Genomic DNA, 20485 nt, shown 5'->3' with positions numbered 1-20485 from the left:
TCCTCCTCATGATATATAATTTATTTTTTTAGAAATATATATATAGAAATATTATTTATTTTACTATCTCTAACTTTAGGATAGAGCTGATTACGGGCCTTCTGGCCCGCCCAGCCCGGCCCGAAATTTTTCGGGCTTGGGCATTAAAAAAAGGCCCTGCAGCCCGACCAAAAAAATCGGGCCGGGCCTGGTCGGATCATTCTGGCCCATTTCCAGATTCCAAACAAAGAAAAAATCGGGCCTATCGGATCGGGCCGGGCTAGACGGGTCTAGAACCAGATTTATAAAATCGGATCGGGTCTGGACAAAAATTTAAACCCGACAGTTGGGCCGGGCCGGGTCTGGGCATAGCCATCGGGCCTAATTTATGCTGTAGAGCCCGGCTCGGCCCGAGTTTTGATCAGCTCTACTCCAGGAGCACAATTATGGTAGCATATGCCCCATCTCTCTCCTCTAGGAGCACAATCATAATAGCATATGCTCTATCTTTGGTTCATCCCCCGGTTGGCGAAACTAGGCTATGAAGTGGAGACCCTCTCCCTCTATTGTTGTACTAGTTCCAAAGTCCATTTACAGCTTTTACCTCTTTGAGCCACCCATTGTGGCCCACCTCGTGTCCTCCAGTTGATGGCCAGGGTCCTGCCAGTAAAAGCTTAACACCTTTACTCGAAGGGAGGCGCCCCTCCATCACTTTATCATTTTGTTACTTTTGATTCTGCTGGTTGCAGAATAGCATGGAGGTATACCCAAAAAAAGCAAAAAAAAAAAAAAGGCTTAACACCCTAAAAACTCCTTCGGTTGGGGTGCATAGATTAATTTGATTATCTTTAAAAACTATTTATTTTTTAAAAATAATAATAAATAATTTTTATTATATCAGGTTGGTGAAATAATTATTCTAAAGAATAGTATTGAAAAGATTTTACTATATTTGGATGGTTGAAGATAATATTATATGTGAATATTACTAAATTTTCAACATCATCTTTGAATAAACTATTCAAGTAATAATATTTTTTTATCCAGTTCATTTGATGCCCATTTATGGCCTACTTAATATATCTAAATTAATTATAAATATATTATAAAATATAATTATTATTATAAGTAAAATTTAGTATATTTTGTCATATTAATAAATATACTAAGGATAAATCTCGTACATATATTTATTAATAAATAAATACATTAATTATTAACAAATTCCATGTTAGATTTATTAGTAATTAATAAATATTTATTAATGATTTATTAAGCATAATAAATAATTAATAAATATATCAGTTAACATTAATAATATATAATTAATATATTTACTAAAATTATTATATTTATTAATATATTAATGATGAATATATTTATTAATATGCATAATTAATATATTAATTATATAAGATGATGGATATAATATTAATATAATGTAAATGGAGGTATTTTCATATAATTTCAGGTTATCTTCACTCAATAATTTGATATGAAAAAGAAAATACCACCTCTCTTATAATATTTATTTTATTTTGTCTCTTAGCGGAATAGGATTGATGAACCTTGAGATCTAAAGCTTGGAAGCACGCATAACATGCGAGGGCCAAGTGGCTTGCTGCCTCGGGAGTCAAAGAGGACTCGGGCCACGAAACTCCAGTATAAATTACACAACCCTTGATTAATATATTGAGTCAATGGTCATCTCCAGCATTTTTTCTCTGGCAGCTATCATTGTCTACCTTGCTCACCTTCCTCGTGCTTTTATTTCTAGGGACGAGGATTTATTTTAGTCCACAAGCCTTGGTCCCTCTCCCTTTCCTTTTTTTTTTTTCTTTTTCTTCTTCTTTTGTTTTTTTTTTTTTGCTAAAATAGGCATTTCATACAACACAGGTACGAACACATCCAATCGAATCAAAAAACAAAAGATTCCGAAAAGCTTCGGGCATCCCTCTCTCTTCAGTCCATAGAGTGCCTCCAAAGTGGCTTGCGATATATGCCGCCATACAGTCAGCCGCCCCATTAGCTTCGTAATATACGTACGTAGCCTGAATTGTAACACCCTTACTCACCATCATCCAAATATCGCGGAGTAAGGGATGAACTCCGCCGATACTGTTCGGGCTAACCGGATCCAACTGATAACCGTGGTCGAGTCACTTTCTAAAATGACTAAGCTTGCCTGAAGTATCCATCGCGCGTAGCATATATCCATCCAGGCTGTCCGCAGCTTTGCTTTAGGAATCGAGGTATCGAAAATCTGACAGCCTCTCCTGATGTCACTGCACCGAAGGTCGGGCCCATAATGACGAATCCACCCTCACTGCCCCACCCCGTGCGTCAATTTTGATCGGCTGAAAGGTGACCTATATCTGTACTCATTATTATATAAATAAATACTTTATATTTTATCGAATTATGTAATGGTCTCATGAGTATAGTACCTAACCTGGCTTCCATTGGCTATATCACATGCCTTGTCCCATTTTAAGTTCTTGATATCATCCCATCCATCATCATGACTCCCACACCCTAAAGCAGCCCAGATCTCTCCAACTTTCCAAGCTCCCATCCTTATTGTGATCATTCACTACTCCCAACCCCTCCCTGCCGGCCTTCCCTCATCTCCCCGCATGGCCATACCACTCCCCAAACTCCCCCCATCCTTGAACCCCCTCTCTCACCCTTCTCCTCCTCCCCCAAAACAAGCTCTCCCCTCTCTCTTTACCACCCTCACCTCGCCACATCCAATACTAAGAACACTAAGGACCACCAACGCATCAAAGAGTTATCTGCCATCAGCCGCCAAGGATGACTCCTTGTCCTCCATAATCACCGAGCTGGAAGTCGAGCAAGAAGCCGAGGAAGAGGAAGATCTCTTTCGGAGCCCCCTCCGCCGTCTTGACGATGATCGGCTCGCCGACCGGTGGCGGGAGATCCACGGCAGCGACGACTGGGCCGGCTTGCTCGACCCGATGGACCCTCTCCTCCGTTCCGAGCTGATCCGCTACGGCGAGTTCGCCCAGGCGTGCTACGACGCCTTCGATTACGACCCCTTCTCCCGCTACTGCGGCAGCTGCAAGTACAACCGTCGGAAGTTCTTCGCCAGCCTCGGCATGGACAGCTCCGGCTACGAAATCACCCGGTACCTCTTCGCCACCTCCAACATAAATCTATCAAATTTCTTCACCAAGACCCAGGGTTCCAAGACCTGGAGCCAGAAGGCCAACTGGATCGGCTACATCGCGGTGTCCGACGACGACGCCACCGCCCGGCTCGGCCGGAGAGACATCGTCATCGCGTGGCGGGGCACGGTGACGAGGCTCGAGTGGGTGGCCGATCTCATGGACTTCCTCCGGCCAGCGGCGTCTGAGGGGATCCCCTGCTCGGACCCGGAAGTCAAAGTCGAATCCGGCTTCCTTGACCTCTACACCGACAAGGATCCAACGTGCCGGTTCTGCAAGTACTCGGCCCGTCAGCAAGTGCTAACGGAGGTGAGACGGCTGGTGGAGCAATGCACGAAAGCGGGCGAGACGGTGAGCATAACGGTGACGGGGCACAGCTTGGGGAGCGCTTTGGCGATGCTGAGCGCCTACGACATAGCGGAGACGGGTCTCGACGTCGGGGTCGACGGCGAGAAGGTGGCGATAACGGTGTTCTCGTTCTCGGGGCCGAGGGTGGGGAATGGGAGGTTTAAGGAGAGGTTCGAGAGCTTGGGAGTCAAGGCATTGAGGGTCGTCAACGTGCACGACACGGTGCCGAAGGTCCCGGGGATTCTGGTCAACGAGCACGTACCGGCGTTTGTGAGGAAGTTCGCCGAGGGGTTGCCGTGGAGTTACAGCCATGTCGGGGTGGAGTTGGCTTTAGACCACAAGAGATCGCCGTTTCTAAAAGACACCGGTGATCCTTCTTGCTCTCATAACCTAGAGGCCCACTTGCACCTACTGGACGGGTACGCCTTTTTGCTCCTCTAAAAAAAAAATATTTTAGATATTGTATTTTCATGAAAATATGATTTTCATGTTTCATGAAAAAGTTACTTTTCCGTAAGCCAGGAATCGAAACATTTTTTTTCCCAAAAAAGCCCTTCAGCTATTATTCTTATTTGATCCAAAGCATTAAAGACCTAATTTTTATTAAGGGTATAATAGAAATTATGCATAATTTTTCCAAAAAAGTAGATGGTCAATCAAACATAAGTATTCTGAAAATCTGTCGCTTTTCCATGGTAAACCAAACATGCCAAAAGTACTTTTCCAAGCATTCTTTTTTCAGAAATTTGATTTCTAGAAATCATATTTCTATGGAAAAAAAAAAGCTTTTTGTGAACCAAACAAGCCCCAAAAGTTACAAAATTAGCTTGCTTTAGTGGCTTTAGAGACCATGAGAGGCTGGGCTTTTAATAACCACTCTAAATTTTAGAGTTCCTTCAACTAGTCCTACTCTCTAGCGAGAGTACATACTTATCCTCCAATATGCATACAGTTATAAATAACCATGCATTGTACAGAAACATTATAATTGTGTACAGGAGGAATACAACCGTGTAAAAGAACTAAAAATAAGTGTGTACAAGAGAAATACAAGGGATGGTGTGTTGAAGTCTGGTTAAAGAAGGAATCCAAAGTCAAAAAATAATGGTAAGGCCTGGTGAAAACTTTGGTCGGGTAGCCGATCCCTTTCAGATGGGTACGTCCCACATCTAGAGGCAATAATGCTAGGGATATCATTTGGTAATCAATTCTGTCACTCCAAAGCTGACGTGGAGTTTGGCATTGTTTCAGTGTTTTAGTTTGCAGAGTGAGATTACCTAGTTACTTTGGCGGATAAGGATGACACAGATGGGTGTCCTAAACTTGTGTCTTTATGATATATTCTGTCTGCTGCGTAGACAACACGGCTCCTCCTCTCTCTCTCTCTCTATCTCTCTCTCTCGTCTTTGTTTTGTTTTTTTTTTTTGTGTGCATGCGTGTGTGGGTGAAGATGAAGGAGACTATTAGGTGACGATGGGGCTTATGCATGGCTGTCTCCTCTCAAACAGCTGACAAAAAGTCACACGTCACGAGTCCCATCATCATGTCCTCAGAGGCCCGGGATGGGCCCCTTCATATGGAGAACTTATTAGATGCACGGGCCCTGCATGAAGTCAGTCACAATTACTGATTTTTATGATGGTGCACGGAGATATAAATTGGATGAATGAGATCCACCAAACTTAGCGTTCAGTGCTGACTTCATTTATAACTTAATAAAATAAAAAAATTATATCATATACCACATATATCAGTCTACATGCATGGTGCCGCACAACGCCAACTATGACAGCTTGTTTCTAAAAATTCTATTTTATCAAATATTTATTTTGATGTACTGCTATAAAAACAAATAATTATAATAAATGTAATGTACCGCTATATGGTATTCGGAGTGTAGGATATAATTTCTCCATATGGTATGAACATGTCTGAAAATTATGTAGCTGTGACTGAAAAGCTATAGTCAAAATTCTTGGACTACTAAGTCATTAAATTTAGTAGGCCTTTACTCTTTTTTTTTATACACATTTTTTCAAAAAGAAATTAAGATCTATTTAGATTAAGCGATTAAGCTCAGTGCTAGATTGAGCATCATTTTATATTTAATTTCCGTTGACTGAAAATTTCATATTATTATTATTATTATTTGATTTCAATGATTATTTTATACTTATAATTAATCAATCTCTGATGTACACACACCATAACAAATATGATATCACTTGAAATACATACAATTAAATACAAAAAGGTCATGACAGTCAAACAAAAAAATCTATTTGCTAAGTTGTTTCCCCCACTTTCTCCCTATATATATATATATATACTTACACACACACACTCATTGGGATCCATAATAAAACAATTAAACAAAGTCATTAAACTCTTGTTGTTCTCATCATTTTGGTGAGTACTTATTGTGCTAGCTTGTTGGGGTAACTTACAGGTACCACGGCAGTGGCGTGAGATTCTACCTGGCGAGCAAGAGGGATCCAGCGCTGGTGAACAAGGCGTGCGACTTCCTCAAGGACCACCTCATGGTTCCACCGTTTTGGAGGCAGGACGAGAACAAGGGCATGATCAGGGCTCACGATGGACGGTGGGTGCAGCCCGAGAGGCAGAAATTAGATGACCACCCGGCGGACATGCACCATCATCTCCGACGGCTGGGCCTCGACAAAGACCATTAATCCAGTGGGGAATGGGGCAAGGAGCTAAAGAGACTAGAAAAAGATGGAGCTGATCACATTAATTCTGGTTGCCTGGCTAATCTCATACAAGAGTGAGTCAAAGGATCACTTGGTTCTTACGATGTGTTTGCGTGGTGTGTTTGTTGAATTCATGAGAGGAGTCCATATGCTGTCTTAGCCATTATCATCCTGGATTGTAATTAGTTGGTGTGTTTTTCACCGGAGAAAATTAATGTCTTTTCACTAGAGAAAACCAAAGGATTTATATATATTGCTGCTGTATCCAGACCGAGGTCAAAGCGTAGCTCGGATGGCCCTAAGGTCGGCAAGAATTGAGCTAAATCGCCTGGCCAAGGTGGAGATAGCTAGCCTGCAAAAAGTCCGCTAGACGAAGGAACTTCGGTAGGAGGTAATGCTACTTTTAATGGCTTCAACCTCTTGCCCGACTTCTAATAATTATTTTCCCTTAACCATAGGAGGTGTCAATCGATTTTTTAAGTTGCCTTGCACATAAATTTCACCCCCTAAAATAAATAAATAATTGAACATCCTTGCTCAAGCAAATTATCGGATATAACCATATTTTAAACCGCACCTGATAATCATGTGGATCCAATTTCAGCAATTCTTCAATTATTTTTGTGTTGGCAATACTTCCTTATTGAGGGCTAATAATAATTTCTTGCTTTTGCTCCATAAATCTAATAAGGGATCGACATTGATGCTTTAATCCTATATACAAATTCATAGGCATATTTAGATCATAGTGGATAAATCTAACTTTTTTGTTGAATACATTATTTTATTTCATATTATGTCATAACCTGTTTTAGTACTCCAGTATTTCCAACATTTGCATATCCATGTAATATCTTGATGCCCAAGATGTTGATAAGAATATTTTTTCTATAGATACAAAATAGAAAAAGTATTTTAAGAATTACAATATTGACTTTTGCAGCAAAAAATATTGTAGCTAAAAAAATACATTTATACGTTCTCACGGTCAAGCCAGTCAAAATAATAACAACTGAACCATCTCTCTCCTTTTCACGAATAATGTCTTGATTAAACTCTTCAACAAATTTGGCTCAAAAGGTGATGACCACCTTTTGATTGTTAAAGATTTATGGTTATTCGACAACATCATAATAATCAAATATAGAAAAAAATAAAAGAGAACAAAATATTTTTTGTATAATGATAATCAAAAAGCAATTGAGTAAATATATGTTACTCTAGATTTTCTATCTCTAAATTTTTTTAATAAACCAAATTTTGTCCGACGAATACTTGATCAAGAGATCCAACAGTCACAATATGACTGATGACATCTGCAAACTAAATGCATCAATATAGCAAATTTGTATCCTTCTTTTTTTAATACCAATAAGCAATGGTGGCTAAGATTTATGTACACGTGCCAAATGAAGATCGTTATAATTTCTAAGCTGGAGGACATCAAAATCAATGAAGTTGAATTTTTGCAGAGGTATGGAGCTACTATTACTATCAATTTGTTGGATGGTTGTCCATCTATTAATGTATATAATATATCGATGCATAGCAGCTTTGAAACTCTTTTTGTTCAAAAAATATTGAATTTTTTAAGAAAAAATATATATATTCTTTGATTAGCAAGCCACGGAATTGAACAACATCTTCCTTACATATTGATGCTTGGATTATAGTTCCCTACATAAAAGAAAATTGTCAAAAGTATAAAGGCAATATATGCATATATAAATAAAAAAATGATAAGCAACTATTACTTGTCGTGATAACCTATTCATCTATCAGGATATAATCAACACTCAGCAGTTGGTTGCCCATGTTGGGATTTATTGAATCCCAAACCCTTGCAAGTCTGATTTTTATTTTCCAATTGCATTTTTTCAGCAATAAATGAGGTAACAAATTGTATTCCATATCTCTTGTTATGCTGGTGTTATATATATATATATATATATATATATATATATATATATATATATATATATATATATATATATATATATATATATATATATATATATATATATATATATATATATATATATATATATATATATATATATATATATATATATATATATATATATATATATATATATATATATATATATATATATAGAACTACGAAAGTAGACAAAAAAATAACAACATTTGATAATTCATAATATATTAATATGTAGTAAAATATTACCTGAAAGTAAGTCAGAAAAAATTTCTCGATAAACAATATTTTTTGTATAATTATGAAGATTTGCACATTCATTTTTTTATCAAAATCTTAAGCCCCATATGTGATGTAATTCATAAAAGTGCAACATAAAGCTGACCATCAGCAACATTGGCCTAGGCAGGTATAATCCAACTATTTTCAATATTTTACCCTGACTTTTGTTAATTATCATGGCATAGCAAAGTCTCACTGAAAATTGTCTTCTCTTGAAAATAAACGATCATTTTATTTCTATTACTTGCATAATAATACGCAGAATGTAAACTTTAGTACCAATATGACTACCACTGATGATTCTTGCTTCAATTACTTTTGTAGTTAGCTGTGTCGTTATTAATCTAGTACCATTACAAAGGCCCGCACTCTGATTAATATTTTGTAGCAACATTATCGGAACACCTTTTTTTAACCTCAAGTCATGATGTGGAATATCGTTGAATTTAAAGAGTTTACAAATTCAATAGGATAAAGAACATTTTTGGCATCAACATCTATCGACATTCTGCATATTGTATCGAAACTTTAAAATACTTTTTCTTCACCAACACCAAAGCAAGTAGATACATATTTATCTCATCAACAATTTCATTTTTAGGTGTGATGATAGCTTTCTCCTATAAATACATAGAATTGTCACAATTTTCTTCAAAATTTGGATATGTTGCAGAAGCAATATATTAAATATAATCTTTGTCAGTTTTTATAAGTAGATTGTCCAGAAACTTTATCCAAGTTGGTTCTTCTTCATCTTCTTCTAGTTTAATAGTAGGAGCTTTTCCATCACCAACATCAACATCCAGAATCCATCTACCAAAATTAGCTATTGATATCTTGGATTCTTCATCCAAGTTATTATTCAACAATTACATTTTTTTTAAAATAAAAAACTTGCAGTAATTCCATAAGTATGATCGACTTATCGATGCATCAACTGCTTCTGCTCTACTTTCTCCAACAACATAGAAAGAACTTGTCTAAAATCTCCTCCAAGAAGCACAGCTTTTCCACCGATTGATTTTTTTTCAGTACTTGAATCTCCTTTTTCCAAAATATCTTTTAAAGATCTACCAAGCGCTTCGAAACATTTTCTGTGATTTATAGGAGCTTTATCCCAAAATACTAAACTCTCAGAGTTAATTAGTTTTGCAAGCTGAGTATCCCTTTTTATTTTACATGAACATTCATCAACCTAAATTGGTATCTTGGATCTTGAATGTGTTGTTTGTCCACTAGATAACCAAAGCAATGCCATACCAAAAGAAGCAACGGTCAAAATAATTTTCCTTCATATTGAATTTTTGAAACCATTGTTTTCTAGAGATAGGTTTTTTCTATTCCTCCATGACCATATACAAAAAATAATCCACCTTTTTCTTCATCTACAACATACAAAACAGCATCATAAATAATTTTTTGTTCTTCGTTCAGCCCGTTGAATAATACCAAGTGTTCTTGCTGTAGTTCATATACATCATAATCTAGCTCCTCTCTCAATAGTCTATTATTTACTTCTTCTGCTATAATTCTATTATTGGAAGATTATAATACAAAAGAGAACAACAATTTTTGTTAAACAATTTTTTTAGTTCAGGAAAAACATAATTCTTCAATTGTGATTCTGGGATTTGTGGATGAGGCACTTCTAACATATTTTTTTTTTATCTACCAATGATATCATTTGCGAGAATTTTCCACTGCATTTTCAATAATTTACTTGGATTTGCTACTTCATAGTAAACAACGAAGGTTATAAGAAGTTGTCTCAATTTAGATGCTATTGCCTAATGGGAAGCTTCATCCAATGCTCTGTGCCATTCTTTATCATCACTAAATAAACCAAGTGCATTACATGCAGATTAGAATGTAGGATGGATAATACTATTTACAGTCCTAATCTTATCATAATTTTTAAGTCCTTGAACTACATTTAAAAGCATTCTCAAATAATATAATTCACCGGAATTGGGATGAACATAAACAATTCTGCCAATTCATCTTTTTCGTTTTCTTCTCGTCCAAATCTTGTCCTTAGAATTCCACACCTATTTTGTAGGAAACTTAGCATAGGTTAGGTTTCGAGCATGTTTAAAAATTTCATTAGTTTCCATCTATTCGGTAAATGTTGTTTTTTCTACATCTTTTCTTGCAACAACGAATGATGAACTTGACTTCCATGATAGGTGATTCTGTTCATACATGAGAGATGCACAACCAATCACTCAATAATTGGTTCTCAAAAATAAATATCAAATTGAAATAATCTCCATATAGCTTCATATGCTGACAAATAGCTACAGTCTAAATAGCTTTTAACTTCATCAACTTGTTCATATCACTGCTCACTAATGTCACTATTAATCAAGACATTTTCTGTTATAACAGCTCTTGTCCTACCTGCACCTTTATTGACATACTAAAATAAATATTTAATCATCCTTGATTTATTACACCATTCAACATTTATGTGCATCTGATAATGTATAATCAGATCAAAATTATGTGGAACAACAAATTTGTTATCAAGTTTAACCCTATTTTTCATAACATATCATTCATGATTCCTTCTCCTGTAAATAGCAATCCATTTTCATCAACCATTGTCTCATTTTGAAATTTTCTCAAGAAATGATTTGAACATTGTCCTTTGATCATACATGGAGATTTAGGATTGTCTAATCCACATGGACCATGCATCATAAACTTAACAACATTTTTATATCCAATTGGATCAGTAATTTTGTCAGGTATTTCTGCAAAAATTACAGAATCTATATCTGTTGCTTTTGGAAATTTATGTTTTGGATCTAACTAAAGAAAGATATGAACATGTGGTAAACCGTGTTTTTGAAATTCTATTGTGTACAAAGCTGCAAATAATATTAAAAATATCATATTAGAATATCAACTGCAATCATATTCTTAAATATATATAGAAAAATTGATTGTAAAAAAAGAACTTCATACCTCTAACTATTTTTCCAAAATGTTGTTTTCTCATAATATCCAACATCAATTCCTCAAGTTTCATTTTACAAACCCTGTTAACAATATTCGGTCTATCTTCGGGTCTTTGACCAAGAATTAGATTCAAAGTAGCATGAATATCCGGCCATTGTGCATTGCAAGTAAATATGATAAATAGATCCAAATTCCCATGCTATCTACAAATAGCTATTGAATTTTGATAATTTCGAATCATATATCTCGAACTGCTAGTAAAACTTGATGGTAACATAATCCTTTTTCCAATTGCAGCCCCTCGGGTCCACAACCATTCATCTCACATGCCTCTATTTTGTGGGTGGGCTCCTGGCTCGTTTAAGTTGGCCCAAGCCAGAACTGGCCTCTAGCATTGCCACATCCATGCATCCAGGCCCACTGGCCCGATCCACCACACTCTTACTTTAGGCTTGATCCGTTTAGCTCTGTGACTCGGCCCCTAACTTCGGCTTGGAATCGAGTTGCCTTGTTCTCCCTCCATTCTGAGTCGAGTCCAAGATAAGATACACCTTCTCTGGAGACCACTAACGAGCCACCTTCGCCGGCTTCTGCTAGCCATCAGAGTCCAGTGGCAAACCTGAAGAACTCGGCTTAGACTGGGACGAGCCTAGTCTAGAGGTTGACTCCAGGGTTGACTCGATTATCTTCCTCAGTCGAGCTCCACTTTTAGGACTTCTAGGTTGCTAGATCTTGGCCGTCGCAAGCCACGGCCTGAACACTAGACCCCTTGCTATAACTGACCCCTCCTCCTCCGTCGAAGCTGCCATCTTGGGTCCATCTTCACCACCATGCGAACCAGGGACACCCTACCTCATCCATGGTCCTCCAACACTGGCCTGTCCCAAGCACCGAGTGGGAGAGATGTTGGAGGACTCGATAATGAGCTGCTCAGATCGTGCAGGGCTACGACTCATGGTGGATGGTTGTAGCCAGGGTCGTGGTCCGTGAGTAAGCTCCAATATGAAACAACAAAGCTGAAGAAGTCCTCTTGCTGGAGTGTGGCTGACGGGAGGCTCTCCGAAGCCTAAGTTAGGATGATACTCTGAGAATATAGAATGTTCTTAGTGGTCTGTCAGGACACCCGAACACTTACTTGGAAGGTCCTTCAGAATGTAGCTTGTATAGCGAAGGCGAGCACCTGTCGCCCCAAAATTCAGTCATGTGGCTCGGTCGAGATTGGCAGGCCTTCTGCATATTTTGAGAATCCGGTACATGCATTTCGCACACGAATCACATCTTGCTCGTTTGGTTGGTTTGATCTCAAGGACTGTTCAAGATAGGAGATTTTTGAAATTCGAAGTTGGCCACGCTCTTCTCTTCTAGGCTTGCCATATGACGGGCTTAAGTTATCAATTCAGAGACTTCATGGTGATCTTTGGTTGGCCGGCCCTTCGCATGAGCTGTGGTCGGTTCGAAGACACATCAAGGATATTTGAAAAAAAGAGAAAAAGTTGTACATGCACATAGGGCTGATATTAATGATGTCAATATTAATGATGAGAGTTTTTTCATGAAGACTCACCTTATGCAGAATTGTCTATTCACTATGTAGATATCGATATTAATAGTATTAGTATTAATGACAAGAGTTTCTGCTCACCATCTTCAAACTTAATTATTTAATGTATGATAGAAAGGTGGCTATTGAGCCTTTTATTTAATATACTTTATTATATTTTTATATTGCATTTTAAGAAATTTTTTTTTTAAAAACCGTATCTCATGCATCGTGTGGGTTATATGCTAATATATATCTAAAATGTACGGATTCTATCTCCATTCACTACATGGATGCTGGTAATAATAATGCTAACGTTAATATACTTATCCATCAATAAAGTTTATTACTTAATATGCAATATATATCAAGGAGCTAATACTAATGTGCTTCTAATATGCAACAAATATTAATGATGCCAATATTAATGTGCTTAGCCATTATTAAAATTTATTACATAATATATAATTAAAATTTATCTATTAAAACCTTCTATTTATTATAATTTATCATATTAATATGATATTATTATATTGCATTTAAAAATAGTTTAAAATAAGGAGAAATTTTTTTACTCCACATAGCATTGGGATGCTAATATTATTGATGAATGTTTCTATATGAAATCGTAGCCTACGTAGAATTTTTCATTCGTCATATAAATGCCGGTGTACCATTATTAATAATTATAATTTAATTGCTTAATATACAACAAAAAAATTTAATTATTGAAGTTGTTTACTTTTCATAATTTGTTATATTACTATTTTATATTTCAAAAATAGTTGAAAAAAAATTATGGGTCATATGGCTAGCATGCTTACCATATTTAAGAAAAAAAAAAGAGGATTCCATCCCTCCATGAAATATACACCGGAGTAGTACCAAATGTGCCAGGCGAAGTCGGTCACGAATTTCCGGTCCTCTCAGCCTCCTTCCTTCGACCGCAGCTGGTCGCCAAATCACTGTCAAAGTTTTACCGGTCACCACCATTCAACATTCGACTCTTACGGAATTCTGGCCTACCACCCAACTCGCGCTACGTGACAGCACCATCAAAGAAAGAAAAACAAAAAAAAAGAGAACCTCCCTCGGAGAACCCCACACGCACCAACGAGATAAGTCTTGTTTAGGCTCCCTAATCCAGACTTGGGCCCCATCGTCCTCTCCAACCCGAATCCGAACCGTCCAAAAAGAAATAAAATAATGTAAATCAAAGCATGACAAATGTGAATCAGAAAAATACAATAAACTAGTACGTTCTTTAGTGACAATGCTGACGAGGCAAGATAAAGAGAGAAGCCAGAGAAAAGCAGCAGCAGCAGAACCCAAAAGCCATCAACGGTAGGAATCCATCCATCTATCCCCCCACCATCGTGACCCAACCTTGCAACCATAGAAAAAAAACACCGCACGGACGCCGTCAACGACCCCGGCCGCCATCTCCGACTCATAGAAGAAACCTCCCCCCGGATGAAAACTCCAGACTCCGTACTAACCTAACACCTTGTCCTCTTGATTTTCTTCTCTTACTATATATTTTTATATAAGCTAACCCACCGCCAACCTCCTCGTCCTTTTAGCAGGTAATCGAAGGAGGAGCAGCGGAAGAAGAGATGGGCGTGATGGAGGAGAAAGGAGGAGACCAAAAGATAGAGGAAGGCCAAGAGATGGATGCCGTTAAAGCGGTAGAAGGAGAGAAGAAGGAGGTGGAGGTGGTGGTGGAGGCTTCTCAGTCCTTGGCCCAGTCTCAGCCTCCGGCGGAGAGGAGCGTAACCAGGTTGCAAGCCCAGCATCCGGTTACCCCCATCCAGGTCGTCCCCCACGGCGCCTCCCCTCCGACCGCCGGCGGCGGCGCCGCCGCAGCCTTCCAGCAAACCCGAGCCCCTCCTCAGGTATATAATACTCGATTTCTTTTCGGGTGGCACATGGATTAACGTATATACGATGGGATTTTGATTCGATTCCTCAAATTAATTTGGTCGAGAAGGTGGCGCTGGCGTCGCTCAACTCGCGGGCCTACACCAACAGAATCAGCCTCGCGCTGTTCGTGCTCCACCTCGTGGTGGTGGCCGCCGCCGTGTGCTTCTTCGTCTTCAAGGCGGTGCAGGGGGTGGTCGACGTCGGCTCCGACACCGCCCGGAAGGAGAAGCGGGGGCTCAAGTTCTGGCTCCCTCCCATCGAGTGCTCCGCCGTGCTCAGCATGATCCTGGCTTTCGCCTGGCAGAAGGCGGTTCGGTCATGGCCGGGGGTGATGGTTCACTTCGTGCTGTGGTCCACCTTCGGCTTCACGATGTCCGCCGGCATCCTCCTCCTCTGTTTCTCCCTCCCCTCCACCGCCGGCATGGGCGTCGCCCTCATCGGCTTCTCCATCGGCACCGGACTATACGCCTGCTGGGTCACCCGCCGAATCGGCTTCACCGCCCGGGTCTTCCACCTGGCCCTCCTCCCCGCCGCGAAATTCCGGAACCTCAACGGCCCGACCTACCTCATGCTCGCCGCCGGCTTCCTCTGGATCTCCCTCTGGTGCCTCGCCGTCATCGGCGCCCTCAACTTCTACTACCCTCCCCTCACCATCATCGCTCTGGTCGTCAGCCTGGCCTGGACCGCCGAGGTGATGCGAAACGTAGCCAATTTAACCGTCAGCAGAGTGATCGCTCTCTACTACCTGAGAGGGATGCAGTCCGACATCAATTTCAGCTTCCAGCGAGCCATTTCCATCAATCTCGGCAGCGCCTCTCTCGGCTCCTTCTTCGTGCCGAGCATCGAGGCGCTCCGGATCATCGCCCGCGGCCTCAATCTTCTCGAGGGAGAGGACGAGTTCTTATTCTCCTGCGCCCACTGCTGCCTCCACGTCATGGAGTCCATCTTTCGCAACGGCAACAGCTGGGCCTTCGTTCATGTACGTAATCCATACATCATTGAATCTAATCCTCCCCCAATCTCCCATACTCTTTACTCACATATTCATCCTCTATATAGATCGCGGCGTACGGGAAGGGATTCGTGGAGGCGTCGCGGAGCACCTGGGGACTGTTCGAGAGGCAGAGGATGGAGGAGCTCGCGGACTCCGACATCACCAGCGCGATCTGCTTCCTCTCCGGCGTCTGCAGCGGCGCCATCTGCGTAATATTCGCAGCCTCCTGGACCTTCTCCTCCTACCGCAAGTACACGGCCACCGTCTCCCTCCTCGTCTTCTTCGTAGGTTATCTCATGGTGAGTTATACTTTCGTTTTTAATGGCAAGTATTTAATTTCTCTGTTTCCCCCAGAAGAGACGTATTCATTAATTAGAGAGTTTGGGTGTCGTGAAATGATTAGACGAGGATTGGGATGGCGCTGCCGCACGCGTGCGTGGCGTGCTACTACGTGTGCTACGCCGAGAACCCCGGTTCGAGGCTGTTCGACTCGACCATCCCGGACCGGCTCAAGATGATCGAGACTGGCCGGGAAGCGGTCGTGTCGACGCCTCGGTTCCCTCGGCGCGTCCCCAGGACCTGAACCGGCTTCGCTAGGGTGTGTCGGCGTACCTGCGATCTGACTGTTATCCGGGCGGAGTTACGGACAGCTTGAAAAGGCATCTTCTATGCGAGACGCGTTCTCAGTGTTGACAGGATGTGTCTCGAGGAAAACTCCTCTACGGTGATTGGTTGGATTCGAAGAATGGACAGATTTGGGATTGACTACTTTCTGATCTATGAGATTCGTAGACTGGCCCAAGAGTTTACCTCCTTTCAGGCAGCATATGTGTTACGGGAGACGAGCAGAGCAGCAGATTGGGTCGCTTCATTTGTAGTCCGGCACTTCGTAAAATTCATCTGGATGATATTGACAATTTTATTTTTTTTTTAATTTTTTTAAATTTAGCATGATGTACTTATGTTAGGGCTATATAAATTGCTGTTTTTTTTATATAAAAAAAATACGGTCACCCGGCGGCACCGTTCACCGGTGGGGGATGGATTGCCCCGTACGCCATGCTTTTGACTGGAAGGTGGAAAGGTTGCACGGGAAAAGGAAGCCCACTTTGGAAGTGGACTTTTCCATCTTTTGCTACGAAAGTGGTGCCTTCTGGAATCGAAAGAAGAATCTACGATGCCGCGACAACGACGACGACAACAACAACTCTGAGCTAAGCTTTGGAGAAAGAGGAAAGTGATGGATGGATGGATGAGCTTTGGAACTTTGGGAGTGAGAGGTTAATGCTGGGGTGGTGGAGATAATGGTGGGGACGTTAATGGTGAGAGATGATGGAAGGGATGAAGGCGACTCCCACTTCTTGCTGCTACCAAATGAATGGTGAGTTCTTGGTATTATTTTATTTTTTACTGTGGAGGTTTTTTTTTTTTTTTTTTTTTTTGAAGGGAAGAAGGCCTTGGAACTCTTGCATGATTGGCTACTGTCATGTAAGCCATTATATTTTACCATGGGTGGTGGGAGAAGGTCCACCTTTGATTCCAGGGTGGGAGATGATGTCCGCAAAGCAAATAAAAGTTTTTTGTGGTGTCGTTTGTGTAGCAAGTGGAGGTATGTTTGCTGATGTAAATGGAGAAAAACTATAAGATGTGATTTAAACAAAAGAAAGTTGGTATTATAGCTATCTTTTTGGATACGGACATGTGATGCCTGGGTTTTATTTATTGGTATCTGGTATGCTTGCGAGGCATATAATTAATGAAGGTATAAGTTGATGTTTCACTTTAAAATATGCAAGGTGAATCATGAATGAGGGTTCGGTATATGATTTGCTGGCTGTGGAATCTGAAGTTCATAGTTTATAAATAAATCGGTTTTGGGCTCGTGCTAAAGATGCTTCGCTGCAGCTTCTTAGCTCGCTTATGTGTTGGGCTATTTAGGACCCATTTGATTTTTTTTTTTTATAATGGAATACATTTCTAGAAAAATGATTCCTGAGACTATAATGCCTGAAAAAATGATTTTGGTACGTTTGGTTGATCATGAAAAAAAGATACATTTCAGAATAGCTTATATTTGGTTGAGTATCTATTTTTTTAAAAAAATTATATGAAATACCTATTATACCCTCAAATTTTTGATAACTTAAGAATACTTTTGGAAAAAAAAAAAATCTCAATATCCAATCAATGAAAAAGTAGCTTTTCATATCTGCCATGGAGTCTTCTTTTCTATAAAACATAGAAATCTTACTCTTACTTTCCTATCTCTCTTTTTTAAAAACTCCAATCAAATAAAAAATATTTTTTTGTTTTTTCATTAATCACACTTTTTCTTCTTCTTTTTTATGAACCAAATGAGTCCTTAATATTTTTTTACAAATAGTTTTTCACATATAGTTTTTGAGATTTAAGAGTCTTATTTTTTGTTTTTTTGCAATAACTCTGCAAAGATTTTGCTTTCCTCTTTCTTCTATTCTATTCCCTTTTTTTTTCCTTATTTTCACTCATGTATAATCGTTTGAGGATTCCAAAATACAATCATTAATCTGCAAAAGAAATTCATTGTTTTCGTAAAATCAATACTTACATATTGTTTTTTTGTAAAATCTATTCTTATATAATTTATAATAATAATATTAAGATTTTTCTCCTTTTTTTTTTGCGAGAGCGAGGGAAGGAGACCAACATGTATAATGATTACCTAGGTCTAAATTCTTGGGATTGCACCACCAAGGATTCGAAAATCCAAAAGCCAAGTGTCTAAGCGGATCACATAACCACTAAGAGGATGTTTAAATTAAACTAAATATTTTTATTTGTATAACAATCTTTATTTTCATATCTAATATGGAAGTAGAATACAAATATAACTTGTCATGTTACGTGTTCAATCTATCACTCTAGAAGATCCTAGAGTTTGCTTGATTATCGTTACCTTCTAACCTAACATATGTTAGTTTAGGCCTTGCCCTAAGCAACAAATCATAATTCGGCAGGGACTAGTTGTTTCTATCATGATTTTTAGTTCCTGTGAACTAACATTGAAGGGTCTTTTGGGTCTATATGAAGCTTGACCTTTTTTGTTACACCTTACTGTATAATCAATTAGATCAAGGATAATTTGAAGATTAAGTTTCATGTAACTTTAGCAACAAATCTCTAACCGCAACTCTCACCCATTCGTTTGAATTACCAAATTCCATTTAATTTTGAGCTCTGCCAATAATAATTAGAACATTCATGTACAATTTTCTTTTAATTTCAAAAAAATTCTGCCCAAACCTCTTCTATAGCTAAAAGAAGTATAGCTTTTACATATTTGATTTTGAATAAAATACTATCATGTTTTTCCTCTTAGTCACCAAATTATATCAACTAAAATGATGTTTAAAATTGAATTCTAAAAAGCTATTTTAATATTTATAATTGATACAATAAAAGTTAAATTATTTTTTCTATATCTATTAAATGATAGGAGAAAGTTTTTTTCTAAAATTCAGAAAAAATCCAAAAACTAGGCAAGCGCATTATAAATTTCAAACTAATCTTATCATGAAAAAATATTTCTTTCTCTACCAAAATAAAAGTTTTCTAAATATTTTTTTTTTTTAATCTGGAAGTTTTACTTATCCAAAAAAATATAAGCTAATATGCATTATATTAAAATTATAACATTTCTATATAATATATTCTTATCCCATGCGGAATGATAGCCTACTATTAATTATTTCATATTCTCCTCTACTATGCTAAAAGTACAATGCTCATGCGCCCATGCTGACGTGAGCCGAAAGCATATGGTAGGCGTGTTAGCGCACGCAGCAAGAAATTGAATTTATATACAACGTGCATTTATGATGTCATGTGTGATGTTTCCTGATCCTTACTTTTGGAGATGTGATTGGCATGGGACAAAGGGAATATGCCAAAAGGTGACATATAATTTACATTCATTGCCCATTGAAGCATAAAACGTATTTGGATTAATTTATATGATTATACTTGATATAGTGGAGTAGGAAAAATGTTGTCACTAGATTCATCTTACCTTCAAATTGGACAGGTAATGTTCTTACACAATTGCCCTCTCAATTGTGCTGTGAGTGCCTTTTTACTAATAAATAGAAAAAAATATTTTATGTGGAGCTAGAGCTACAAATATCTGGGCTGTAGCAAGACTGCTAGTACCAAATGAGTCTTTGATTTCCACCCCATATATCCAGGCCGAAACCAATGCACCATGGGTTGACCAAGCCCTCCACAAAAAATCAAGAGTTAAGGTGTATTTAATTGACGCCCAGAATTAAAATCGGAATAAGAATGATCATATTTTTCGATATATTTTGTTCATAGCCATAATCGAAATCAAAATCGAAATAGGATTTGAATACTGAGAAAAAGTTAGAATTCGGTTTTGATGGATTGGGGCATTCCTATTTTTTTAAAATTAGAATCAGAATGTAACTTTTCCTAACTAAATGATTGGAATGGGAGTGACCTATTTTCATTTTCATTTTCATTTCAGAGCTCAACTCTCTCCAACCAAACATATTATTAGTGTAATAGTTGTTGAAACAAAGGCTAACACTCTATGGAATCAAACCCTGCCTCTTGTCT

General features: G+C 38.6%; 2 protein-coding genes, 1 long non-coding RNA gene and 1 pseudogene across 5 annotated transcripts; 3 read left to right on the top strand and 1 right to left on the bottom strand.

The window, feature by feature from the left end:
• Nucleotides 1-1822: 1822 nt before the first annotated feature.
• Nucleotides 1823-6461, top strand: LOC103702496 (phospholipase A1-Igamma1, chloroplastic-like). Its single transcript, XM_008784949.6, has 2 exons — nucleotides 1823-3934; nucleotides 5965-6461. The coding sequence occupies exons 1-2, from the start codon at nucleotides 2616-2618 to the stop codon at nucleotides 6206-6208; spliced, it is 1563 nt and encodes a 520-aa protein (XP_008783171.4). The 5' UTR covers nucleotides 1823-2615; the 3' UTR covers nucleotides 6209-6461.
• A 34-nt stretch (nucleotides 6462-6495) lies between these two features.
• Nucleotides 6496-13158, top strand: LOC149751514 (uncharacterized). The gene is made up of 2 exons (XR_016398058.1): nucleotides 6496-6617; nucleotides 11709-13158. It is a non-coding gene; the product is annotated as an uncharacterized LOC149751514 (long non-coding RNA).
• On the bottom strand, nucleotides 9243-9980 carry LOC148700359 (uncharacterized; annotated as a pseudogene).
• A 1071-nt stretch (nucleotides 13159-14229) lies between the features above and the next one.
• Nucleotides 14230-17534, top strand: LOC103702495 (Plasma-membrane choline transporter family protein). 3 transcript variants are annotated; one of them, XM_026802754.4, is made up of 5 exons: nucleotides 14230-14442; nucleotides 14538-14846; nucleotides 14942-15853; nucleotides 15934-16167; nucleotides 16272-17534. In XM_026802754.4, the coding sequence occupies exons 1-5, from the start codon at nucleotides 14425-14427 to the stop codon at nucleotides 16449-16451; spliced, it is 1653 nt and encodes a 550-aa protein (XP_026658555.4). In that variant the 5' UTR covers nucleotides 14230-14424; the 3' UTR covers nucleotides 16452-17534. The 3 variants fall into 3 exon arrangements, with proteins under 3 accessions (XP_026658555.4, XP_008783169.4, XP_026658556.4); XM_008784947.6 differs by having other exon boundaries at nucleotides 14269-14442; nucleotides 14535-14846; XM_026802755.4 differs by lacking the exon at nucleotides 14230-14442 and having other exon boundaries at nucleotides 14449-14846.
• Nucleotides 17535-20485: the final 2951 nt, after the last annotated feature.

The sequence above is a fragment of the Phoenix dactylifera genome, chromosome 12 (assembly GCF_051530095.1).
Source record: "Phoenix dactylifera cultivar Ajwa chromosome 12, Ajwa_hap1_PhDact_Kaust_v1.1, whole genome shotgun sequence".
NCBI classification, from domain to species: domain Eukaryota; kingdom Viridiplantae; phylum Streptophyta; class Magnoliopsida; order Arecales; family Arecaceae; genus Phoenix; species Phoenix dactylifera.
Note: the sequence above shows the minus strand (reverse complement) of the source record. Positions and strands in the feature narration are given on the sequence as shown.